The 26,939-nt window shown below is 43.3% G+C and overlaps 3 protein-coding genes across 5 annotated transcripts in view; 1 reads left to right on the top strand and 2 right to left on the bottom strand.

The window, feature by feature from the left end:
• Positions 1-10: 10 nt before the first annotated feature.
• On the bottom strand, positions 11-15,742 carry snrnp200 (small nuclear ribonucleoprotein 200 (U5)). Its single transcript, XM_044025621.1, has 44 exons — positions 15,448-15,742; positions 14,255-14,418; positions 13,382-13,553; positions 13,095-13,287; positions 12,716-12,771; positions 12,540-12,638; positions 12,172-12,324; positions 11,802-11,901; positions 11,575-11,711; positions 11,414-11,491; positions 11,153-11,326; positions 10,923-11,060; positions 10,596-10,751; positions 10,326-10,496; positions 10,040-10,233; positions 9,624-9,747; positions 9,350-9,499; positions 9,024-9,266; positions 8,583-8,771; positions 8,304-8,501; positions 8,053-8,205; positions 7,867-7,947; positions 7,698-7,781; positions 7,250-7,356; positions 7,050-7,168; positions 6,807-6,961; positions 6,538-6,727; positions 6,287-6,460; positions 6,040-6,200; positions 5,691-5,918; positions 5,387-5,578; positions 4,861-5,039; positions 4,624-4,775; positions 4,416-4,524; positions 4,217-4,325; positions 3,940-4,129; positions 3,676-3,840; positions 3,286-3,407; positions 2,920-3,063; positions 1,388-1,564; positions 1,151-1,311; positions 964-1,045; positions 539-631; positions 11-446 (listed from the first exon to the last, which is right to left on the bottom strand). The coding sequence occupies exons 1-44, from the start codon at positions 15,490-15,492 to the stop codon at positions 297-299; spliced, it is 6,411 nt and encodes a 2,136-aa protein (XP_043881556.1). The 5' UTR covers positions 15,493-15,742; the 3' UTR covers positions 11-296.
• Positions 15,743-16,955: 1,213 nt separating this feature from the next.
• Positions 16,956-18,331, top strand: LOC122769400 (E3 ubiquitin-protein ligase TRIM35-like). The gene is made up of 2 exons (XM_044025916.1): positions 16,956-17,054; positions 17,109-18,331. The coding sequence occupies exons 1-2, from the start codon at positions 16,956-16,958 to the stop codon at positions 18,153-18,155; spliced, it is 1,146 nt and encodes a 381-aa protein (XP_043881851.1). The 3' UTR covers positions 18,156-18,331.
• Positions 18,332-18,892: 561 nt separating this feature from the next.
• Positions 18,893-26,939, bottom strand: part of LOC122769712 (AN1-type zinc finger protein 5-like) — a 9,120-nt gene continuing 1,073 nt past the window's right edge. For all 3 annotated transcript variants that reach the window (XM_044026479.1, XM_044026480.1, XM_044026481.1), the window contains exons 2-6: positions 23,200-23,397; positions 22,865-22,970; positions 22,647-22,732; positions 21,941-22,072; positions 18,893-21,841 (exon numbers count right to left, since the gene is read on the bottom strand). In XM_044026479.1, coding sequence (XP_043882414.1) covers positions 21,693-21,841; positions 21,941-22,072; positions 22,647-22,732; positions 22,865-22,970; positions 23,200-23,397 — 671 coding nt within the window. In that variant the 3' untranslated portion in view covers positions 18,893-21,692. The remainder of the gene's footprint in view (positions 21,842-21,940; positions 22,073-22,646; positions 22,733-22,864; positions 22,971-23,199; positions 23,398-26,939) is intronic.

Below are 26,939 nucleotides of genomic sequence, written 5' to 3'. Positions count from 1 at the left end.
TGACTTTTCTTTATTGCAAAAAAAAAAGATTCCAGAAACGACATTTAAAAACATTCTGACAAAAAAACCCAAACATGAAATCTGGAATAAGAGTTTACATCACTCACATAATCTGGATTAATTTAATCTGCTTTTTTGAAAGCAAACAGCACATTATTACTGTTTGTTTTCAGTAAAAGTGTAGAAAAGAGTCAATGTTCTGGGACAAACTGAAAAACAAAAGAACGACAGAATATCTACAGTAAAAAAACCACGTACTGATCCTTTTATATAAAACAAACCACGTGTTTGAGAGTTTAGTCGGAGTCAGAGTCTCCGTCGCTGTCGTTCTCCTTCACGTCCACACTGAACTTGTACTCCTGGTCACAGCCCATGTAGGCGTCGCTCATGAAGTACAGTGTGTAGTTGTGGACGCCCATCACCGGGGCAACAAAGTCCAGCTTCACCTGCACACGGAGTCAAAAACATAACACGTTACTACATGTCACTATACGTCACTACATTGGTGTGTGTGTATGAAGAGCAGATGAAGGGTGACCTTTGCTTTCTGCTGCAGCGTCAGCCTCTTGATGGAGATCAGACTGTTGGACTTGGGGTCACCGATCACGACCCACCAGCCTTCTTCACGTTTCTGTGATAATCATACACATCACATACAGTTCATCATTAGAAAACAGACTTTCTCGTTTCTAATCTTCAGTGTTCATCAGAGTTAATGAAAGTAAAGCAGGTTTTCACAGCGTAACAGTTGCTGCTGCCACCTTGTGGTCACCAGTAGAATAGAAACATTTGAAATATGTAATAGTCACAGTAAATGATAGACTTTTAATCATCGAGCAAATAAACAGAACAATACTTGTATTATTTTCATGTATAAGATTAAATTATCATTTATGTGTTTTCAGTTTATAATAATACAACAATAATCTATAGCTGTTATAGATTATAATCCGTGTGGTTTACCTGAGGGAAGAGCGGTGCGATGACGGGTCCAGTCACCTCCTCCTCTCTCTCCAGCTGAACCTGAACCAGAACTGGACTCCCACTGCGTGCACGCACGCACGCACACACACACACACACACACACACACAGACACGTTAACAAAAACACTGTGATGACCTCGTACTGAGGACATTGTTCCACTCGTACCTTTTGATGTTGTCTTTTTCTGCCACTTCGTACGACAGCTCGATGTTGGGGTAGCGGTTACAGAAGCGAGCCACGTCGGTCATCTGAGCGTCCGACAGCTGCAGCAAAGAACTTCTGTCTTCATCCTCCATCTCCATGATGTCAAAGATGCTCTCCACACCCTGAGAGAAACACACACACACATCACTCAGCAGGATGAAGAGGATGAAGAGGATGAAGAGGGAAACGGTGACAAACCTTGTCAGTGCAGCGTTTGATGTGATCTGAGGTGAAGAACGGCAGCTGTTTGAGGTACGAGTCTTTGGACCACATGGCCTGAGTCACCATCTGAGCCAACTCCATGGCTGCCAGAGCCGGACTGAGCCAACCGTTACTGGACAGAACGTCCACACACGCCTGGATCAGACGCACCGCCTAGACGCACACACACACACGCACAGATCAGTGGTGACAGAAGCTTCATATAATGTTACACAAATGTGACACTTAAGCTACAAATATTGACGAAGGTTACTAAATTATTCCTTACTTTAACAAAAACAAAATGCTGTAACATAAAATAAATGAATAAATAAATGAATGTCTATTAAAGGGGACATATTATGCAAAATCCACTTTTTAACCATTTCAATCCTTATATTTGGGACTCTGGAGGCCCTACCAGTCTCCAAAGTGTGGAAAAAGAATACTCAGTCATGTTTTCGTGGTCCCCCTTAGTGTAAGTATAGGCCATAAAACACTCAGCGAATGTTACCGCCCCACCAGTAAGTTTACTTGGAGAGCTCCACCTTAGCTCCACCTTGTCCCTGCGAGAGTGCAGGCGAGGGAGGAAGAGCGCTATTATGTCAACGCGGAGGGACAAGTGTGCTGTTGGTGGCTGCACAGTGGAGCACAGTGTTTTACAGAGGATTTTATATATGAAGCTAATGTGCCGATGATAAAGTCAGCAAACGTGTGTTCGTGTGTTCGCACCACTTCACATCAGTATTTAGTCAGCGACGTACAAACACACACATTGTTAAGAAAAGGTCACACAGAGGTCATAACTGACCATTCTGACACGTCCTAATTAAACATATTTGTTCAGTACGTCCTCCATGACCGGAGCACACACTCAGTCTGATACACTCACATACAGCAGCTGTTTATGCAGCGATCAGCGGTGGATCAGTGGTGCTGTCCCTAAGTGTTTTTAACTGATTTACAGTTGGACAGTGTTCGGCTCCATCCTTATGTAGGACGTCTCTTCCTGTGACGCATGCTGCCATGTTGATATTGTCAGAGAACTAGTGGAGGGAGGGGGAGAGGAATGAGGGGAGGGAACAGGAGCTGAGCGAGTGAGCGCTGTAAAGAGGACAAATCAGAAACCCCCTGGAAGAAGTGGGTGTGTGTTTGCCTGTGTCTCATTTGCATATAAAGGGAGCGTTCTGAAAGGGCGGGTTTAGCAGGGTTATTGAACTGCTATGATGCTTCATCCTGATGGTGTTTTGACCAAAGCATGTCACTGACATGTTCATTAGGACACCAGGGAACTATTTTAATAGGGGGGGATAGGGTATAATATGTCCACTTTAAAAGTGTCTCATCCATGTAGTAGAAATAACATGAATGAAACAAGATTTGAAGTGCGTGCCTTCTTGGCCAAGAAAGGCAGAAAAATCATTTGGCATTTTGGCTCATGTACATGATCGACAACAACTCCCAGCATGCATTACATTATACTGTCTGACTGCAGCGTGTGTTGAGCGTGTGACGAGCGCGTGACGTACCTTGCTGAGAATGTCCTCGGTGTCTGACTGCAGCTCAGCGCTCAGTTGCATCCTGGACAGATGAGCCTGCAGCAGCAGGTTGGTCTTCACGTGAGGATCATTGAACTTGGGGTTGTTCAGTTTGTGAGGAACCTTCTGTGCCAACTGCAACACGGGGAATACAAATAAATGAGTAAATAAATCAACGTTCAATCTCACTCAAAACAAGGTCACATTTTGTAGCGCCACAAGGGGGAGCTGCATCGTTTCCAGTCAATCCAAACCTCATGATTTAAAAGAAAAATTCTTAAAATTCTTGTTTTTCACTTTAAAATGATCATGATCATCATTTTTCGGGTGTCACTTCAGGGATGTTCAGGGATTTACCTGTCGCAGAAGTGTGTCCTCGTGGTGTCTGATGGGAATGTTCTTGTACTCAGCAGCGTTAGAGATGATCTCGATTAATCCCCGGATCTTTGTCTTGGCGTTCAGAGACATGCTGAACAACTCTGATAAAGAAATAAACAAAGACAGAGTGATGCTTAAATTCAGATTTCACTTTTCTCTTCCAAATATTAGATTTCCTTAAATGTACATATTCTGTATCCTGCAATCCATGTTTGATTACCATTTCCTCTGTGTTCACGGTAGATGAACACATGAACTGTGTTGTGTATATGAAAACATTCTCTTTCTGGATAAACCTGAGCCATCAGTTATGAGCCAATTTTATCTCCTAATAAGAATCTTAATAACAGAATAAGAGCAGTGACAAACCGATGGTGGTGTAGTTGATGTAGTAGTACGCAGCGATCATGCCCAGATTGAGAGGAGCCACGTCCATCTCGTCCTCGATGCTGATGCACTTGGACTGTTCCAGGTCGTGTAGCGTGTTCTCCACCAGCTCAGAGAGGTGGTCAGACAGGTGACGGTGGGACATGCCTGAAAAACAGCGTTTGAGTCACAGTTATAACCGAGACTAAATTGGGATGCGCGTCCTCGCCACGGCTTTTGTGGTTAAATATGAACAGACTGACTGACCTTGTAGGTTGTAGTAGTTGGGGTTCTGGGTCATGCGGCGGTAGAGGAACGTCCAGGTCAGATAATCCACAGCGTCCTGCTTGTTCTCCACCGTCTTGGTGACGATCTCAGCGTTGAAGTGGTCGTGGAGACAGTGGTCCAGGTGAGACTCCACCGGCAGAGGCTCATACAGGAACTTTTTAAAGAAGTCCTAGCAGGAAATAAACAACAACACCAGGGTTTTTGTTTGGTGTTCCATCTGTTATGTTTTTTTAAAAAACAGTGGAGGTTCTCGCACCTTCTTGGATCCCTGACACATGATCACACAGCGGCCCTCGTCGTCCAGCATGGGTCTGTTGGCCTTGCCCACCATCTGCAGGACGTCGTAAATGGGATAATCCACGTATCTGACGGAGAGTGTGGGAGGACGACGTCAACGACACATGACATTACAAACAAAAACAAACCTTCTACACTCAGTGCAGTGGGAGCCTTACGCGTGGATTTTGCCGTTGTAGTACTGGGTGTCCATGACGATGACGAGGTGAGCGGAGATGTTGATTCCCCAGCAGAGGGATCGGGAGGAGACCACCACCTGAACAGCACCTGCACGAGAGGAAAGAACATCAATGAAAAGTTGAAGAAGCAAATAAACCGAAAATGGCTGCCTCATGTCAACATTGGCGGAGCAGGAGTGAGTCGCACCAGAGTTGAAGAGCTGCTCCACTATTTTACGCTCGATGGCCGACAGCCCCTCGTGCAGGTAGCCCACGCCGTTGGCCAGAGTCTCTTTCAAAGTTGGATCATTGATTTTCTCCAGGAAGGGAACGAGGTCTTTCTCAGTGCAGTGAAGGAACCTGCAGAGAAACAGACGTTTGTTCTGCGACAATAAGACAAGACAGTTTGTTTCTTTGTCGGTGAAACGCCGCAGTGGAGACCGACCTCTGAGGAACCACATCAGCAGCACAGAAGGTCAGGATGTCGATGGCTGTGAGGCGAGTCTGTCGTCTGGACGGGACAAACACCACGGCGGGTTTGGAGGGAGAGTGTTTCATGATGGCGTGGTAAACTGGCTTTGCCATCGACAGCAGCCGAGTCTGAGTGTGACTCACGTTGAAGCCCTGAATGAGACGGAAACGTTAAAAAAATAAATAAATAAACAAACAGGAAACTAAGACATTTCAAGAAGAAGATCAGGCCACTTTTGGAATGATCATGTGGTCGAGGAGGAGGCGCAACAAAAAGTACCAGTGTTTCTACTATTGATTCCAAATCGGACTTTAACAGACCGTTATCGCAGACATTCCGACCAACACACCAACAATCAAGACACTAAAGCATGTGAAAGGCATTTTATTCTTTGTTTCACACCATGAATTGCAAACAAATCTGTGGACTCAGCATCATAAACTATCCTCTGGCTCCAAGATTCTGACAACGTCAATGATCAAAGGGAATAAAAACAGACCTGGATGTGCAGCTCCAGAGGCACCGGCCTGACGTTGGGGTGGAAGTTGAACGTGGCCGTGGTGCTGCAGCCCAGCCAGTGAGCCACGTCTTTGGCATTGGACAGAGACGAGCTGAGGGCCACAATACGAATGGGCCGCTCGATCTGAGAGGAGATGTATCTCATCCTGGAGCAAATGACCTCCAACACAGGCTGAAAAACAACACAGAAAACACAGATAAATACACAAACATGAACATGATGCGACATTACCCGTCTCTGTGGGACAGGAAGTGTCTGAAACGCAGCAGCGTTGTCCTCTTACTCCATTCTCTCCCCCGATGAGATGAGTTTCATCCACGATGAAGAGGCTGACGTTCTGCACGTTCTTCCTCTGCTTCCAGCGCCGGGACAGGATGTCCCACTTGTCGGGCGTACTGACGATGATGTCACCTTTGCCCAGGAGCTTCAGGTCGGTGCTGGTCTCTCCCGTCAGCAGAACCACCTTCTTGTTCAGGATGTCCTGGAACTTCTGGTGCCAGTCGACAAACACCTGAGACACAGAGATTGACACAAATCTTCACTATGTTATGTCAAAGAAGAGGAAGTGCAAGTAAAAAGGTCTTTTCACAACAATCACGGTAAAACCGGAGTGAAACTGAATGATGTCTCACCTGCTCAGCCAGTGCTTCCATGGGAGTGATGTAGACACAGCGACCTTCTGCGTTGTGCAGCAACATCCTCAGAATGGCAAACTCGGCACAGATGGTCTTCCCACTGCCGGTGGGAGCTCCCACAAACACGTTATCATCACTGTTGTACACAGCATTGAACACTGTGGGGACAGAAAACAGCAGATGAGTCAACATGCACTCGTACGGTGGATGAGCAGCGGACACACGTGTGTTCACGGTTCTGTACCTTGGGTCTGAATGGGGTTAAAGAAGGGGAACTTGTTCTGGTAAAGAGCCTCAAAGGAAGAGTTTCTGAGAGCAGTGACGGGCAGAGGCTGCAGGTCCAGCAGCTCAGTGGGAGGAGGATATTTCTCTGGAAGGATCAAGTGTCGGAAGGAAACCGGGAGCTGAGTCTCACAGGCTGAACAGAAGCAGGAGAAAGAGCAGTGAGATGAACTGTCACATGAAGACTTGTCTGTTTTCAGTCGAGTTACTCACAGAGCCATCGGTCTGACAGAACACGGATGAAGTACTGCGGCGGCAGAGGCTCGAACACGGGGACGAAGAAGGTGACCAGGTGCTCGTCCTGAGCGTACTTGGCTTTGAGCAGGAAATACTCGTGGTGGAGGATGACCTCACTGTCCACGTCCTCCACCAGGATCCAGAAAGCCTCTGATGATCCATGAATCTGAGCAGAACATACATTCATCAACACACGCGTCAGGGGGCGGAGACACCGAGGTGACTGATCGTTCCTCTGGACTGACCTTGTCGTCCCACTGAAAGTCAGGAGTGATGGTGAGCTCCACTTTGAGTGTGGAGCGAGTGATGGGCTGCAGATGAACGGCCAGGTCCAGTTTGGGAAACTGGTGGACGTATTTATGGATGGTCTTCCCCATCTTTGGCATTCTGATCAGCTCACCTGGAAAACAGTAATTACACATCATGAAATCGAGTCTGTGACGTCTCAGTTCTCCTCGGTGAGCATGTCGTCCAGGAGGAAGACTCACCGATCTCGTTATGGTTGAGGTCGTACAGACGCTCGAAGGGGAAGTTCTTCTTCTCGATCTTCTTGATCACTTCCTCTGGAAGCTTCTTGAACTGTCTCAGTGGAGACATTGACTGCCACCTACGGGAGAAGCAGGGGATCAGTGGTTTAGTCTCTCAGAGTACGGCAAAGAGTGAATCAAAAGTTAAAAAGTCCACTCACATTCTCTTGTCGATCATCTTGCACAGATTCATGGTCTTGTCAGTCAGTTGAGCCCAGCCTCTGTTCAACACGATCTCAAATATGGCTCGCATCAATCTGCCGGCACTCTGGAGGAACAGGGAACGCGCTCATAATATTACAATAAAGTGTAAAAATGTCATGGTGGTCTTTCTATTTATATTTTTTTCAGTTGATTAGCTTCCTTTTTTAAATCTTGTGTCTAAATCTATTTTCTCTGAATTCAGCGTCATAAAAGTCAAAACAGTTGTACATTTTTTAATTTTATTGATTCCTATGTTCATTGTTGTGTTATTCTTTCTTTTTATGTGAAGTTCTCTGAGTACCTTGCTGCTACTGTAAAATGATAAATAAACATTGACTGTAAGAGGTAGTAGTAGAGCTTATGGAAGCATCAACTCAATTACGATATGTACAGAATCCACTGTACCTGTGTAACATAGACCATGTCTGCCATGAGAGCAAAGCCTTCCAGTTTGAGCTGAGAGATGTACGCCTGCAGCAGCACATTGATCTGGAAGAAGACAAATAAAACGTGACCTTTGTGAAGAAATAAAAGCACGACAAGAACACACGTCATCTCTGGTCATGTGATCTACCTTAGCACTGGGCTCCTCGATGCTCTCCTTCACAGGAATAGGAACTCTCTCCAGCAGCTTCTGAAGCTCCAGCTTCTCTTCCTGTAAACACAAACAAAAACATGTTTATATTTAAAGTGAGCCGCTGTGACGTCGTTTGAGGATTAAGTTTCAAAGCACCACACTGAAAGTATGACGTCGACACACCTCTCTGACGGTGATGTTCCTGAACTCTGAGGACAGCGAGAAGACCCTGAAGAGCTCGATCTCACTCAGCGTGGGCTTCAGCAGCTGGTTATAGGTTTGAATGGAGTCATGAGTGATGTAGAAGTGACTGGCGATGCGTCCCAGGTCTGTAACCTTTAGGTAGAAACAATAGGGTTGGATATTGCTCAAACTTCCACGTTTCTGTGACCGACCCTTTCAAACCCAGACTCTTGGCTGAAATGTGTGCACACCTGGAAGCTGCCGGTCCTCTTGTCATATTTGACCAGACTGTTCTTGTCCAGGACGTTGGCTCCTGTGTGCACCAGGTCCGTCCGGCGTCGCTCCAACAGAGGGTCTGTGCTGCGGTCATCGTGTGACACGCCGTACAGGGTGGGGTTACGGAGCATTCGCACGTACAGGTAGGTGTAACCCAGCCAGTTCACAGCGTCCTGGTGCAAATAAAATATGATGAATTAGAGAAAACCTTTGAATTATATGATCATGAGATTCTTACTGTGTTGACCTCTGACCTTCACATTCTGCACGTTGCCCAGCACGATCTCGGCGTTCAGCATGTCGGGCAGTTTGGCCACCATCTGACTCTCGATGGGCAGCTGCTGGTTGAGCAGTGACAGATAATACTGGAGTTCCCCGTGAGACGTGATCAGGATTCCTTCTCCTTTAGTGTCGTACTGAGGACGACCGGCTCGACCGAGCATCTGCCATCAGACATTATTAATCAAATTATTAGTGTAGGAGGAGTACCACAGAGAGGGAGGAGGACGTGAGGACAGTTGGTGAAACAGAAGAAGACAAGATGGAGGCAGATGATCCGCTGTGGCGTCCCTCAAAGGAGAAGCCAGAAGAATGTGGAGGAGAAGAATGAGAAGAAAAAGAAGGAAAAAAAAGAACAACAAGAAAAGGAAGAAGACAAAGAAGAGGATGACGAACTGCAGTAAACAAAGACTGACCTGTAAAATGTCCAGAGCTCCCAGCTCAGTCCACCGGCCTTTCTCTGGACTGTACACCTGTGTTCCTTTAATGATGACGGTGTGAGCTGGGAGGTTCACGCCCCAGGCCAGAGTGGCTGTGGACACTAGAACCTGGATATGTCTGTCTGCAAACAGGTCCTCCACCAGCGTACGGTCCACTCTGGTCATACCAGCGTGGTGGATGGCGAAACCATACGGCAGCAGATCCTTCAGCTCCAGGTTCTGGATCAGAGACGTTCGGGTGTTAAGTCTCACAGAATAGAAACTTCAATTATTTATTAAGTGCAGGCATGACTTTGGCTCACCTTGCACTGCTCTGCCTCAGTCCTCAACACTTCAGTGGAAGCTGAACCTTCTCTGAGGAAAAGTCCCAGTGTGTCCTTCTCCAGACACATGTCTCTGATGGCCCTGGCTGTCTTTCCTGTCTCCTTCCTGGAGTGGACAAACACCAGCACCTGGAGTAGACAACAATGGCATCAGGGTTATTTATTGTCGTAGTTGTTTTTGGGACAGAAGTTCCACAGTGTCGATGCAGGTGATGCAGGTTCATGTGGAGTAACTTCCTGTGAATGAACTCACCTGATTCTTCCCAGCATGTTCCATTATCTTCTCGTACACGATCTCATTCATGATCTGGAAACGTTTGATGGCCTTTTTCTCCGTGATGCCAACGTACGTCTGCTCCAAGGGCACAGGGCGGAAACTACAGATGGAAAAAAGAAGAGATACACTTATAAAAGGTCCGTGTATAGTTCAAATGACAATATGACAAAATCCAAAAACTAGGACTGTATCTTGTCTTATGTCAGAATACTAATATAATATCCATAAATGGCCCGTATGTACTTCAAATGATTGCGTTTATTCCCTTAGATTAAAAATAAGTCATGATTGAATGTCAGAGCAAATTTTAGCGACATGAAATCTGAGATAATAATCAACGTAGTAAATAAATAAATAAATGAATGAATGAAAGAATTCTCCAAACATCATACCTGTTGTCAAAGTAGAAGAGTCCTTTGGCAGGATCCACACGCAGGCAGGTGGCCACGTCTTCATAGTTGGGCAGCGTCGCACTGAGGCCAATGAGACGCACGTCCTCCTGGGTCAGCTCCACGTTCCTGATGGTTCTGGCCACCAGTGACTCCAACACCGGTCCACGGTCGTCGTGAAGCAGGTGGATTTCATCCTATAAACAACACATTCACGAGTTTTTACGTTGGAATGAATGTTGACATTTGTTTATTACCAGGAGCATTTAACACGGCGCTGATCACTTACGATGATAATGAGGCGCACAAGCTGCGTGTACGTTCGCTCTCCACCTTTACGGGTGATGATGTCCCATTTCTCAGGAGTACAGACGATGATTTGTGTGGCGTTGATCTCCTCTTTACAAAGCTGGTGGTCTCCCGTCAGCTCAGACACGGTGATGCCGTAACTTTCCAAACGCTGGGGTGAGAAGAAAAGTGAGATGCTTGTCAGGACAATGAACTCAAAGTGAGCAAAAAAATAAAGAAAAAGACTGAGGATGAAAGAGAAGAGTCTTACCTTACTGAAACTTCCCACCATCTCCTGTACCAGTGAACGCATCGGAGCGATGTAGATGATTTTGAAGTCGTCCACATTGATGGTTCCGTCCAGGTTTATGTGCTTCCCAATTTCCCTCAACATTGCCATCAGGGCCACGTTGGTCTTACCAGCTCCCTGTGTGCACACAGGAAATCACAAATTCAACAAACAAATCTGAACCAACAAAATCAGACATTTAAACTTAGCGATGGAGGCAGCAGTGGATTGACAGCTCCTGTGTGCTGTGACGTAAAAACCATTGATTGACTCTCTGGACTTTGGTGTAGGAGTTGTGTATTAACGTACCGTGGGTGCACAAACAAGCAGGTTCTCATCACTGTCCATCGTGGTCTTGAACAGTTTGCTCTGGATGCGGTTCAGGGTTTTGAATCCTTCAAATCCAGCCTGGGCGTACTTGGGAAGCTTCTCAATACCAACGAGCACCTGACAACATGAACATTCGGACATGATCAAATGTATCCACAATCATCGTCATGTTTAAAGCCCTGCAATAAAGAGACGTGAATAAAACAAACCTCGTCGTCAGAAAAAGGTTTGGGTTTGAGCGCGGGTACGTGAACTTCCTCGTATCCTTTACGCTGTTTGCGAAAAGAGCCGTCAGGAAGCTGACAACGCTTGTTGGCCATGAAATGGCTGCCCTGAGTGAAGGCTAGATCGTCCAGGTCCAGCAGCTGCCGAGGAGCCATCGACTGTCGGGGTAAAAATTATGACATTTGTTTCAAGTCTAACTAAAGCGCCAAACCTGTGCATGTGATATGCAGCTGATAAATATTCACCTCTCCGTGGTCGATGTCCATCGCTTCCAAGTCATCGACTCGAGACTTCCTCAAGCGCTCCCTACGAGATCTCTCCTCCTATAAACACATAAATCCACGAGTCACAGATGTAACAGACTGACGGACATGTTCAGATTATTTCACAAACAACAAAGTCTCACCCGAATGATGTCCTCCTTCTCCGTCTCCTGCAGCTGGTAAAGAATCTTTGACAGTTCCTGATCAGACTCCATCTTCCCGATGATCCTCTCCTTCTCGGCCTCGCTCTGAGCGCTCGCCAGCATCGTACAGTACTGAACTGTGAGTCAGCAAAATCCAACCATATTAAATCAAAAAGACACGAGACGCGACGTCCTGATATAAAGTCACTCTGAAGTGTGTAACTTACTCATGCGACGGTGCTGACGGAGGACTTTGATGAAATCAAAGGTGTTGAAGCCGAGCAGCAGAACCAGCTGGTTCTCACACTCTCTGTCATCACTGGCAGTCTGTGGTTTACACCGAGAATAGAGGGAGAATAGAGGGAGAGTCAGGCTTTAAAAACACAAACACCCCACTTCAGATTTTGCAGAGGTGTCAAACGAATGATAATGTAATGCCTTGTCTTCTTGCTATTTAATTGATTTCAATTTTATTTTATTAACCTCTCCTGGGCATACTTAAACTAAAGATCAACAGCCTGCAGTTGCTTTTAAAATGCTTTGTATACAAGTGTTTATGTATTGTAATCAACTGACAAGCAGTAAAGAAAAACATACCTTGAGGATTTCTAAGACTTCGTCTGCTTTCTTTTGTGACACAATGGCGTCGTCATAGAAACGGCTGAGCTGACGCTGAAGCCAGAAGGCGTCGATGTCCCGAGGATGAAGATCCTTTTTCTTCACAGTCATCACATCACCTGTGACTCCGAGCTACAACAAAAACAAGGTATCAATTCAGAGTAAAGATTTCAGACAATTATTTCAAGCTCAGAATGCTGTTCTTAAACTCCAGTGAAAGTAGTGCAGGATTCAGAGTGTGTTGAACTAAGAGGAGCAGCAAACAGCTTTCATATAATCAAACGAATAATGGAATATTAGATACAGATGAATACAGCGACTGGCAGTGACGGAGACATTGCACTTACATTAGCTGTCAGAGTGCTGCCCACATCTGCTTCCTCTCCTTCACTGTCTTCATCCCCGTGTTCATCGTGTACTTCACCAAACGGGTCTTCATCGCCCTCCTGTACGATAACAAAACCATCATGAGTGACACGACAGCGTCAACACAGTAACTACACAAAGAAGACAAGATCTCTACCTCCTCGTCAGATTCAAACTGGACGTTCACGCCGTACGTTTCATCGATGTTGTCGTCTGTGGATCAAACAGGTCACAACGATGTCAGCAAAGAAACTGTTGGACTACAAATATAAGTACTGTGTATTCTAGGGAGACACAATACTGGACGTATTGCCGATATATCGGGAGTGCTTCAGCCGATGACCTATACAGATAATCTAATATTGTGCATCCTTAATAAGGCTGGGGGCCATATGGGAAAAATCCTATCACGATATACTGTTTTAAAATCATTTGATGTAGATGATATGACGATATCCAAAATCTAGATTTAATATACATATATTGCCTGGTTATAGAGTAGATGATAAACATACAGTTGTGTCTGATACACTTACCCATATTCTGTAGATCCTTGTCTCCTCCATAGTCTGTGATCTTCTTGCCCAGATTGACCAGGACATGGTAACGTGTGTCGTCAGCGGGTCCGAGTAGCTGCTCCACTTCACGCCGCCGCTCTTTATCCCTCATTTTGTCATTCTTCAGCACCGCTAACACTTCATCCGCCGCTCCACACAGGATATCACGGGGCTACAGATCAGAAAATAATAAACATGTGAGATGACACATCACGTCTTTGGATTTTTGTTGTCTTTTTTATCAAAGGTTTCCAACTCTCACTGACCTGATCTCCTAAAGCTGCATGGATGAAGCTCAGCAACACCTCATAGGTTTCTCTGGTTTCTTTGGTTTTAGGCTTGTACACGATGCCCACCATCTCATCGATGCCTTCAGACAGGAGCGTGAAGCCCTTCATCTTGTTGATATCGTGCCTGTCCTCGTCTCTCTTTCGTCTCCTGTGAGAGCAGAGAGAGAAAATAGAGACGGGATTAAGGCCCACGTCACTCAGACAAACACCAGAATAATCTCACTGAAGTGTATTTAATATAGCAATAATAGCAATATATATATAGCAATAATAACTGAGCTTCTTAAATGTGAATATTTTCTGGTTTCTTTGCTCAATATTTATTTATTTATTTATTTATTTATTTATTTATTTCGGTCATGACATTTAGATCACTCATCACATAACAGTGCAGTTCAAAAAGCTTAACTAGTCCCGCCCCCATTAACATCATACATTTTGTTTCCTCTCTTTTTTTTTTATGACATTTTGACAAAGAAAACATGTTTCAGCATCCGATAGCACTCAGAGATATGGTCTAGCTCTAGTCAACTCCGACTCCGATATAATAAAGAAATCATTAAACTGAATCATTTTGGTTTGTGGACAAAACAAGACAGAAAATTATGGATAGATTAACCAATTACGAAAATAATCATAGTTACTTCCAGCTCTAAATCATTTAAATTAATCTGGATATCACCCAAGTCTAATATCTTCCTTGGACCATAACCTACATTACCAAATTTTAATACCGAGCAAAGGTTTATGAAATTGTTTTATATAGTGTAACAGTAGCATCTAACTGGAATAACACTTCATTGTACAGTTGACAAACACAATAATGTTGTTGTCACAATAATTACTGACTTGTCTCGTCTCTCCTCCAGCTTCTGAGGTTTGGTCCTCTGAGCCTTGTCTCCCATCTTGGATCCCTCCAGCTTCCCCACCAGGGACAGCACTTCTCCTGTGGGCTCATCTCGCCTTGTGCGGTCGATCAGAGAGCGATCAGCTTGTAACACCAAGTTTGAGTTCTGTTGATTGAAAACAAGAAATTCATCAAATAATATCACCAGGCAGCAACTTGCAGTGAGGTCTTTAACACAGCAAGTCCAGTTTTCAAAGATTACCATGTGAAGAAACATGAATGGTGAGATGGCGGTTTATTAACTAATCCAGATTAGTTTTGTGTTCCATGTTGAGTAGATCAGCAAAAATGTCTGACACTGATCAGTTTGATTGGTCAGTTGTAATCACTGCTGATGCCTCAAAATATAACTTCTACACACAGCCACTTCCTGGATTTAAATAAATCAGCCCGAATAGTTCCAGTGGATATACCCAAACTAAACACTCATTTGCCCCCAGGTCATGACCTGGTGACACCTGTTATAGACGCCCCCTGTGTGTTGTTAATAGAAGAAAACCAACACATACACATTCACTTCAACACGACATTATGGCAGAGAATATTTAGTTATTATTAAATATTTACTAATCACTTTGAATGTATGGCTATTATTAAACATATAACACAGTGACTATTGTTTATATGTTGTTATTTAATGTCAACACTTCTGTGGCGTGTGTCAATATATCTGAAGCACTAATATGTCTCACCTCAAACTAAAATACTGTATTCTATTTACATTATCACCAGCTATATTAATACTGTTTCATGTAAACGTGTTCCGAAAAATCTAAATGTGAAAATAAGTGGCAAACTGAGAATTGACCTTTAGTTGTGTAACGGATTAAAGTAAATGAAGGCGAACAACCAGAACGATCAGATATGAGTGTGATACATGTAAAGAAGAGGACTTTAATACAAACACAGGTAGTTTAACTGCATGAAGAAACGTCAATATGAACGCGGTAAATGTGATGTCAATGTATTATGTGCTCGACTCCAGCTAAGCTAACCGCTAGTTAGCTTGGTTAACGGCTGGTTAGACAATGCATTGCGACCACATAATGACTCGTTAGCTCAGTAACTTGTTAAATAGCCTTTGCGTTAAACGTGTGTTGGTTGGTTTGTGAGTGCGTTAATGAAAAACACTCACCGCTTTGTACTCGTACTGTAAACTACGAGCAGTAACATCCGCCATGCTGCTGCCGCCGCGTTAGCCTTTAGCTCCTTGAGCCGTGGATAATAATAACAACGTGTGTGTGAAGAGCCGCGTGAACTCTTGTGTGTTTACAGAGGCAACGTGAACATCCGTGCGGGGTTGTTTTTCATCTGCGGATTCACTTCGTTTCCACTGCGTCCGAGTTTCATTCACACAAAACTCACTGCGTTTGGACGACGTTACAAAGCGACACGAGCTAGAAAACAAGCCGCTGCTGCTGCCGCCGCCGACTTCCGCTTCCGGTGCCAAAAGTCACAACAGGGGCTCTTCTGCAATAACGACACCTGCTGGAGAGGAGTGGTTTGAGGGGATTAAAGTCAGATTTTTCTTTTTCTCTGACTCTAATCCAAGACAAAATTCTGAGTTTTAATCTCAACGATTAAGTGAGATTGAGGGATTAAAATAGTTTATTTTGTTTCTTAAAATGTTTTCACATGTGGCCCAAATCCTTAATCCCTTAAGAATTTAGTTTTTGTTTTGTTTTTTAAATCACATTTGAATGTCAGAATTGTGACTTTTGATATAAGAATTTTATATTTTTATTCTTTTCTATTTTTGAAATGTTATTTACAAAAATGTTTTCACATTGGCCCTAATCCAAGACCAAGTCAAAGTTCTGAATTTAATCTTGTAATTCTCTTTTTGAATTCCGAGATTTCCATTTATATAAATATATATACAGTACATACATATATTTATTTATTTATTTATTTATTTAAAAATGTATTTTTTTCGTTTACAATGTGCAGAAACTATAATATTAGGTGACGTATAGTCATTATACTTCTTTCCATCCTTGTTATGGGTCAAGTGAGGCCTTTATGTTCACACTGAAAAACCTGGAAAATGATTGTTTTGTGATCAGAATTAAACACATATTACTGTCTTTTTCTGTCTTCTTGTTGTTGCTACAGTGAAACATCAAAATCATAATATGACTCATTATGATGTTTCCTCTTTGCTTCAGAAAACCTCCTGAAACGTACCGGATCATACCAGGGTATATAAAGGTCCTATAAGCATCATCATATACGAGAATAAATATGATCATTTCATGGTGGTGAATAAACGAGTCATCACAGCATTCACCGCCAGGTGGCAGCACTGAGTGCAAATTTAAATTGTGTTGTTTTGTCGTCACAAAAATGACAGAGAAAAAAACCTTGAACACGTTCAGTGAGGTTGATTCTCATTGGTTGAAAACCTCAGGTCTAATGAGGACAAACAGCCTCGTCATCATCAGTAATGAAAGTCACATGATCAGAGATTCACGCATAGTTTAGTTTATCTTGAAAACCTCAAAGAGTTATTTTTATGTTTTCTTCACCAAAAATGATGTCACAATGTAAAGTCCTCCATTTTGTGTCCTCTCACTGTGTGTGTGTGTGTGTGTGTGTGTGTGTTTGTGATCAGATGATCAGAGTCTATCAACATTTCTGCTGATGAATCAAAACTTTAGAATCAAACACAACCTGTTCTCCAAGCTCCGCCCCCTTCTCCTGCCTCACCCAAGAACAACCAGGAAACAGCAGTCACCATCAGTGAGTGAAGAGACGCAGACTGAAGACCAGACTCTGTCCTCTGACTGAATCCAGCTGCAGAAGACAAGTGTCCACACACTGAAGGTGAGTTTGACAAAAACACCAGACTGTCCTGTTTGTAAGAGAAGGTCTTCAAAGGATCAACCACCCTGTAACCTGGTTTTAAAGAACATGTGCGAGACCTTCTTACAGGAGCGAGGTCCGAGGTCTTCAGAGGTTCTCTGCAGTCAGCACTCTGAGAAACTCAGACTCTTCTGTCTGGACCATCAGCAGCCAGTGTGTCTCGTCTGCAGAGACTCAAAAAAACACATCGGCCACAAGTTCAGACCCATCGATGAAGCTGCACAAGAACACAAGAAGCAACTTCAGGAAACTCTGGAGACCTTCAAGAAGAACTTAAAGAGTCTGGAAGAAGTTCAGGTGAAGTTTGATCAAACAGCAGAACACATTAAAGTCCAGGCCCGACGCACAGAGACACGGATGAAGGAGCAGTTTAAGAAGCTTCATCAGTTTCTACAAGAGGAAGAGGAGACCAGGATGGCTGCACTGAGGGAGGAAGAGCAGCAGAAGAGTCTCAAGATGAAAGAGAAGATGGAGGCTCTTCACAGAGAGATAGAAGCTCTATCAGATACAGTCAGAGCCACAGAGGACGAGCTGAGAGCTGAAGACATCGTCTTCCTGCTCAACTACAGAGAGCAGCAGCGCCCCCTGCTGGAGCCTCCACAGCTGCACTCAGGAGCTCTGATAGACGAGGCCAAACACCTGGGCAACCTGGCCTTCAACATCTGGAACAAGATGAAGGACGTGGTCTCCTACAGTCCTGTGGTTCTGGACCCAAACACCGCTCATCCAAAACTCATCGTGTCTGAAGATCTGACCAGTGTGAGACGAGAAGACAGACAGAAGGTTCCTGATAATCCAGAGAGGTTTGATTATTACAACAGTGTCCTGGGCTCTGAGGGTTTGAACTCAGGAACTCATAGCTGGGACGTCCAGGTTAGAGACAATACATGGTGGACAGTGGGAGTTTTAGAGTCTATGTTTCCATACATTAAGAATGCTGATGATGTTGAAGTGAAGATGTTACCAGTGAAGGTTTGAAGGTTAAAGGGACAGTTCACAGAAGTGAAGCTGTTCAACTTCACGTCTCTTTCACTCTCTTCACTCGTTCTTCTCTCCTTTCAGAGTTTGTGTTTTTTCACGTGTATATAAAATATTATATTAGTGAAATATTAAGGTCTAATTGTAGTTAATCAATACTTATTCTGTACTCCTGTACACTTAGTTAAGGGATGCATGTTTCTCACTTAATAATAGCCTTACGAGCCTTCATGGGACCCGAAGCAAAATTTGATTTTGGGTCTGTTTATGAAGAGCAATAATAAAGCAGTAAATATGAACAGTATATACATATAAACAGTTGTATTTGTCGTTGTGACGTTTTTACTTTATTATATTGGCTTTAATCTTAAATGGTAGCATTTGGTAGCAGCTGCACACACACACACACACACTCCTCTTATCCAACACACGCTCACTCATGAGAGCCCGAACACTGACTGGTGCACATGTGTCAAACCCAAGGCTCGTGGGCCACATCTGGTGCACCATGTGATGATCTTTGACCCCGACATAAAAGTCGCTGACAAACACACGTCAGAGAAACACTTTTTGAACAGATTTGAACCATGAGTAGATTTTGGAATTCTAAGAATTTAGAATGTAACTTTTGTTTACTTACATAGTTTTTATTACTTGAATAAAAATGACTTTAATGATCTTTTATTATAATTGAAATAGTCCAGGCAGTAAATCAGCACACACACACACAGTCTTGATAATGTCTCTCTGTACAGTTTTTATTTACATGATACTAAGCTGTCGTAATGCTGGATAGCAAGATTATACCTAATACATAAATATCAACACAGTTTGTTGTTTTTTCTTTTTTTTTGTACAAATTTGCATATAACTAAGAATCAGGAAAGAAAAAAAAACAAAAAACCTCAAACAGATACATACGGTTATCCTTTAAATGAAACACACACACACACACACACACACTTTTCTACGGTGCTCTATCGCAGACCAACAGCTGTTAGAAAGATGAGAAGTTAACATCTAATCTTAGTTTTCTATTATTTTTCATAAGTCTAACTCTGGCATGCTCCTGTAGTTCTGTAAACATGTGCTGATAAAACCAGGGAGCTTCACACACACACACACACACACACACACACACACACACACACACACACACACACACACACACACACACACACACACACACACACACACACTCACTCACTCACGCACACACACACACACTTGTTAGCGTATATAAAAAAAATTGAAATGGTTCACATTATGGAAGATGACGAAGGCCACATGTGAACAAAAAATAGAAAAGGGTCAGAATGAATTTAATCTCTGAATTCATTGAGATTAAAGTAAAAATTCAAGTCAGAATTCAGATTTGTTTTCTGTTTTTGAGATTTAATCCAGAATCGTTTCCTCAGAATCCTGAGATTAAAGTCAAGATTTATAAGATTGAAGTCAGAATTCTATTTTTAATCGTTTCATCTTAGCATTCCGTGATTAAAAATCTATTTCAGATTTTTCTTCCTGTTTTTTATATTTCAATTTTAAAAAAACAAAAAAACAAGTTCACTTGTGGCCCTAATCCTTTCATATTCACATAATTCCACATAATTCCACAAATGCACAGAATACATGAGTTCAAAATCAATGGAAGAGAAAAGAAAATAATAATAAAAAGGGAACGGAACATAATTGTCGCTAAGCAAATAAAACGTGTAAAACCCCCAAAGTAACACGCGTGCAGGCGTAGATTACGTCATCATGCATTCATTCATTCATTCGTTCATTCATGCCCCAACAATAATCGTAGCCTAAAGTCACATGATCTGCCAGAGAAGAGGGAGGCTGTCCTTCTTCTCGCACACGCCCCCTGCTGCACCAGGCGTCCAGGATTTACAATCAAGCCCAGTCTGGATAATCCGTTAGCTGTTAGCATGTCCACTGAAAACTCCGGAAAACAGCCTCATCACAATCAAGACCTGCGAGGCTTAGAATCCACGCGACTACACTTTCAAATCTGTGTCCACACTGACAACACACATGAATCACATGACCTGACAGATCCTGGAATACCTGGAACAGAATTTATGCTTTTTAAAAATATGAAATTGCAGTAACGTGGATGTGGCCTAGGAGCTGAAATAAATGCATCATCATTTTTAAAGTCCTGACTAAAATGAGGCTGACTGAGTTTGTTGAATTTTCAAACAAAAACAACACCAGCAGTGTTTCTGGGTATGAAAACACTGGATAAGTGTGGACTAATTTATGCATTATTTAAAAATGAAACTGGATTAATCAAAGCTGATCCTTTACAGCTGACTGACAGGCACGTTTTGGCCAATAAATGATTTAGAGTTAATGTGCCTTTATTTTCAACGGTCTCTGTTTCCGTCCAGACTGAAAAAAAAAAGCCATTTGAGTTTGTTAGGTTCTCAAACGATAAAAAAACTGAGCAACATTGCCCTGTGTTTTCAGGGCTTGAAAATACCAGAATTGATGCTTTTCTTTTTTCTTTTTTTTTTAGAAAACGGATTAATGTGGATCTTGAGTATTAACAGGAGCTTTCTGTTTACAGTTGAAAGTCATGTTGTGGCTGACAAGAAGTATTTTTAAAGGTCTTTGTCCAGACTAAAATGCAGCTCATAAGGTTTGTTTTGTTTTCAAACAAAAACACTAGCAGTGTTTTCAAAGCTGGGGTAGTGTGGACGACAGAAAACCGGGAGCAGAATTTTTGCTTTTTTAAAATTTATGGAGTATTGTTGAGAGTCGTGTTGTGTCTGACAAGAATTGATTGTGAGTATTTTTAAAGGTCACTGTTTCCTTCCAGACGACTGAAAACACTGGGGTAAAGTGTGGACGACAGATGAATTATAGTCGTGTGGATGAGGCCTCTCTGATCACATGGTCACCGAGGCTGACCCATGGTTTCTGCTGGGATCAAATTAAAGTGAACGGGAAGACGGCAAAGCTTAACACAGCAGCTGTGAGGTAGGTAAAGCTGTGGAAAGACAGAGTAACGGCGCCCCCTGTGCACAGTGGGGGGCAGTTACGCTATGCTTCAGTTACGCTTCTCCAAAACATTTGACTCAACGGTGCCAACGGGGGCCGGAACGGGAAGTTCAAAGTTTGAGGGACACGTGACCAACACTTGGCAGAGGGTCTGACAAAATGGCCGCCGACGGTTTGGCACAAAATGGCGCCTGGTTTGGGTGAGAGGAGCGCAGCTTATCCTGGAACGTTAACCTGGGCTGCTTTTCATAAGACCATCATAAAAACAGAAGGAGGACTCGACAGCAGCAAAAAGAAAAGAAAAATCACACCACGGATAAAACAAACTAATGACTTAATTCATGCATTCATCTCCCTCACACACCAGCTCCGCCTTCTTTCCTCTTTTATCCCGCCATATTATTCTTGAGGTCGTGTCATTTTTGTAAATCAAGTCCTTTCCATCGTCACTCGCTCTGTCGCTGCCGCCGATCTCAGGAGGTTCACACTCGTACTCCAGTCAAAGGTCAAAGGTTGCTCTCTGATCTATATTCTCTGGATCTTGTCGGCCACGACGACAGGGTTCTCTTTGCGGATCTTGGCCGCGGCCTCGGCCTTGTAGTCGTAGGGACAGTTGTGCTTGTCGGAGTATCGGTGGATTCCACAGAACAGGTTACCACAGCGACAGTCGAAGCCTGGACACACACACACACACACAGGGTGTTGTTGCTATACATCCATTTATGAGTGGAAATGTCAAGTTCTAAATGAAGAAGCCCCGCCCCCTGTCTCACCTGTGAGGCCCACTCTTTTGCGACACATGAAGCACCTGTTCTTCTTAGGTTTGGGGGCGTCGCCCTGGTTTTCGTCGCTGCCGGGTGAAGCTGCTGCAGGAGCAGAACTAGAAGCAGCCGGCTGGATTACAACTAAACAGAGAAACGAAAAGAAAAACATGTTCATCAAGTGCACTTTAATCCCAGATTACAGTCACATGAAAAGTGTTCTGTGCCAAACATTTTAAACAGGTTTATTTTTAGATAGACTCACACTCCAGAAGCACGTAACGGTGAGTGACAGGGACAATAATCTGAGGCTACAGAAATAATCTGAGGCTGCAGAAATAATCTGAGGCTACAGAAATAATGTGAGGCTACAGAAGTAATGTGAGGCTGCAGAAATAATTTGAGGCTACATAAATAATCTGAGGCCGCAGAAATAATATGAGGCTACATAAATAATCTGAGGCTGCAGAATAATCTGACGCTACAGAAATAATATGAGGCTGTTGCAGAATAATCTGAGGCTACAGACGTAATCCGAGGCTACATAAATAATCTGAGGCTGCTGCAGAATAATCTGAGGCTAAAGAAATAATCTGAGGCTGCTGGAGAATAATCTGAGGCTACAGGAATAATTTTAGGATGCAGAATAATCTGAGGCTGCAAAAATAATTGTGTGTGTGTGTGTGTACGTCACTGGAGTGATGAGGTAAAGTTTTACCAGGGTCGAGGATTTCAGGCTTGTCCTCTCTGGAGATGCTCATCTCTGTCATTTGTTGAGTCACAGGAAGAGATCCTTGAACATTGCTGAACGTTTGAATATGAAAATAAAGAAATAATAATAAATAAAAAAGGGAAAAGAGAGAGAGAGAGAGACCAGATTAGACACTTATAATGCATTTCTGGAGTCTTTCTATACATTTGTGGTGCAGTGCTGACCTAGACGTCTCAGCTGAGGAAGCAGATGAAGAAGCTTCGACTTTGGCTAAACTGGCTTCTAACCTCTGGATGGCTGAAGCCTCTGAGGTAGGACTGACAGCTGAGGCTGTGAGACACAAACAATGTTAGACAGAAAGAAGTAAAACAACATGATTTTATATCTTAGAATATGTTATTGTGTGATTATAAACTCTTAAATCTCTTTAAGAATCTTTAAAAAGCACTTGTCCTCAAATGCTGTGACAGTGCAGCGAGTCAGAGGACTTTTATTATGTGTTTCTTTGTATTTCTGTGTGGACTGTATTTTTGTGTGTTTTCCTGCGTGTATTTCGTACCCATGCGGTCGCTGCTCATCATGCGGTCGCTGCTCATCATGCGGTCGCTGCTCATCATGCGGTCGCTGCTCTGCTGCCGCGTCAGGTGTTCCTTATAACATACGGAGCACATGCCGTTGGTCCGTGGGTTGCCATAGAAACCACAGCCTGTGGCACACAGCATGGGCACTGGGCTCTGGTTGGTTTCTTGGGCCATTGCTGATGAAACGAAAGACAACAGAAAAGGTTTTTAAAGAACAAATACTTCAGCATTGATGACACACACATCTGAAGCGTTTCTACTGTTGCTGTTGTTGCTGACGACCTGTTTCCACGGTGACAGATAACAGCACAGTCATATTATGTAAATCAGAAAACTGATTTGACTGAACACTGTGTTCTGTTCAACACCTTTGGCAGAAAATGGACTCGCAGCTTTGTTCACTGTTGTCTCCTCTCCTCCCTCCCTCCCTCCCTCCCTCTCCTCTCCTCTCCTCTCCTCTCAGCTCCAGTCTGAGACATACTCTTTGTGTGTGTGTGTGTGTGTGTGTGTGTCACCACCTCATTAAATCATTGACGTGTGAACATGTGACGACGCTGTGATTCATTTCTGCTCATTTAATAACAATGATGATGATGATGATGATGAGCAAAGAAAAAAACAGCTCATGGTTTTAGTACCCAGTTTTCCTCCCTTTGTCTGTCTGTCTGTGTCTGTCTGTCTGTCTGTGTGTCTGTCTGTCTGTGTGTCTGTCTGTCACTCCCCTCCCTGTGGTTCTGACCAGAAGAGACATTTCAAAACTCCCCCAGTCATTTCTCTCTCACACACACATACACACACACAGTCATGTGTGTAACTAATGACACTGTTTGTTGAGTCAGAGACGACAAAGAGACAGAGACACAGGCATGGAGACAGAGAGAGAGAGACAGACAGAGAAACACAGACACGGAGACAGAGAGAGAGAGACAGAAGGAGAGAGACACAGAGACTGTGAGAGAGACAGAAGGAGAGAGACAGACACAGACATAGAGACAAAGAGAGATTTTGAAAAAAAATAGATTTAGATTTTTTGAGAAGACAAACAGTTCACATCTTTTCACTGTAAATAACCTTTGACCTTGTTGAGCACAAACAAACACAGCAGCTGCTGAGTCATCAGAGGCGGAGCTTCATGTTTCTATTGTTTCACACAGAGACAAACAGGAGGAGGCGGAGCTTCATGTTTCTATTGTTTCAGGTCAGAGGACGTTTGTTACATAAAAGATTGGGAAGATTCTTTTGACGACCACCTGTGACCCATCTGTGGGCCTCGCCCCAGTCTTTAGGTCACCAGAGGTGTGTGACAACAGCGCCACCTACTGCCATAATGTCATTGCATGGCGTCAGTAACCAGAGGTTTATTTATAGATTTTGCTGAGTCATGACGTTGTGGTTTGTTTTTTAATAGAAACATTTGTTTCTATAAATATCTGCATGTGAACGTGACACGTCAGTGACCTCACAGACCAGGGAGTGGCCAAAGCATGGCCGCGCCCCTTGCCACCTGTCAGCAGAGGGTTTCCTGGGAAAAGCCCACACAGACCTCCTCCCTCCCTGCCTCCCTGCCTCTCTGCGTCACATGTTCCAGCTGCTGACACACATCAGGTCAGAGCTGGTGAGTTTGTAACGTGTCATTAACAGGAATGTTGTGTTTGTCACTGGTTTATTATTTACTGTACGTTTGTGAGTTTCACTGTAAAACTTTGGCCTGTAAAGTTTCAATTATGTCATATATACATATATATGTATAGACAGTATGTATATATATGTGACATAATTATACATCATATATATATACACACACACATTTACATGTTTTTTGTAGTTCTTACAGATTCTTGTTGAGTGTTGTTTGTTTTGTATTTAGATGCTAATTAACTGAACGCTGTCTCTGTACAGATAATACTGCGTTTAATCTTTACATGTAGATCTGGAGTGAGTTTGTGAGGTGAGATGTGTGTGTGTGTGTGTGTGTGACACTGTGTGACACACACACACACACACACAGGAACATTGTGCCTCAGCTGTTTGACTCCAGCTGTCACCAAAACAAATGGTGGACGTGTCGTTAACTGGACCTTTGCTGTGAGTGTGTGTGTGTGTTACTGTGAGTCCACGTGTGTGTGTGTGTGTGTGTTACTGTGAGTCCACGTGTGTGTGTGTGTGTTACTGTGAGTCCACGTGTGTGTGTGTGTTACTGTGGAGTCCACGTGTGTGTGTGTGTTACTGTGAGTCCACGTGTGTGTGTGTTACTGTGAGTCCATGTGAGTGTGTGTGTTACTGTGAGTCCTGTGTGTGTATTGTGTTACTGTGAGTCCACGTGTGTGTGACTGTGGAGTGTGTGTGTGTGTTACTGTGAGTCCATGCGTGTGTTGTGTTACTGTGAGTCCATGTGTGTGTGTGTGTGTGTGTTACTGTGAGTCCATGCGTGTGTGCTACTGTGAGTCCACGTGTGTTGTGTGTGTGTTACTGTGAGTCCACGTGTGTGTTACTGTGAGTCCATGTGTGTGTGTGTTACTGTGAGTCCACGTGTGTGTGTATTGTTACTGTGAGTCCACGTGTGTGTATTGGAGTCCATGCGTGTGTGTGTTGTACTGTGGAGTCCATGTGTGTGTGTGTGGTGTGTGTGTGTGTTACTGTGAGTCCATGTGTGTGTGTTACTGTGAGTCCACGCGTGTGTGTGTGTGTGTGTTACTGTGAGTCCATGTGTGTGTGTGTTTTTAATGTTTAATGATGAAATCATGTCTTTTAAAGACAGAGAAAGTAGTTTACAGTCAAAATGTGACATCTTTACTCATGAATCAAGATGAATTGGTATTTTTATTGCTGCTTTGAGCAAAAACAACTAAATATCAGCGTCTTTTTACTGGAATTATCCTGAAAAATCAAACAGTATCTGGGTGTAGTGCAGTGTAAAAGGCAGAGAAAAGAAAGTAGAAGTGGATTATTCCACGTCCTGGGGTAAGTTTGGGGATTTCCAGCTCAGATCATTCATTCACACACAAAGTGATTCCACTTCCCTTTAAAGAAAAGTGCTCAGGCCACAGAGAAGCAGCAAAAACACGAGACACGAGATCAGCTCATGACGACGGTTTGATTATTAACTCTGAATCAGCTGAGTCACAAACGGTCGGTGGATTTTCATCACGACGACTATGATAAATGAAATAATAACATATAATAAGTGTTAATAAAACAGCGTTCAAAGCTAAAGCTTCATAAAAGAACGGTCAACTATCTGAAGAAACTTAAATAATAGTAAGTTTGCAGATATTCTGACTGTTGACATATTTATAATTATAAACACTGTAAAATCCTTATGTTATTAGTCACGTTACAAAAAGTGGCAAAGCTCCGTAAACTTCCGGTGACCAATGTTAACACAACGTGAAAGAAAGTGTTGTGACGATTAACAATGTTACCGAGGACGGAAACTTTCCTCGGGAAACATTCGGAGTGAAAAACAACCGTTATTTTCATACTTTATCATTAGTTTGAGAGATAAATCACTATGACTGTGTGTTGGTGAGATTTTCAAAGCAATGCCGTGAAATATTAACATTATCATGAAAACAATCCACTTATTAATCACGGTGCGTGAAAATATCGCACGATGTTTTTCTTGTTTTCCGACAGTTTGCGGTGAAATGTTGCGTCACCGCCTTGTTCTTCCTCGTCTCTTTAAAGAAGGAGGTTTGAAACACACTGAGGACTCTGT

The sequence above is a fragment of the Solea senegalensis genome, linkage group LG5 (genome assembly GCF_019176455.1).
Source record: "Solea senegalensis isolate Sse05_10M linkage group LG5, IFAPA_SoseM_1, whole genome shotgun sequence".
NCBI classification, from domain to species: domain Eukaryota; kingdom Metazoa; phylum Chordata; class Actinopteri; order Pleuronectiformes; family Soleidae; genus Solea; species Solea senegalensis.
The sequence above is the reverse complement of the archived record's forward strand: the minus strand, read 5'-3'. Positions and strand labels throughout refer to the sequence as shown.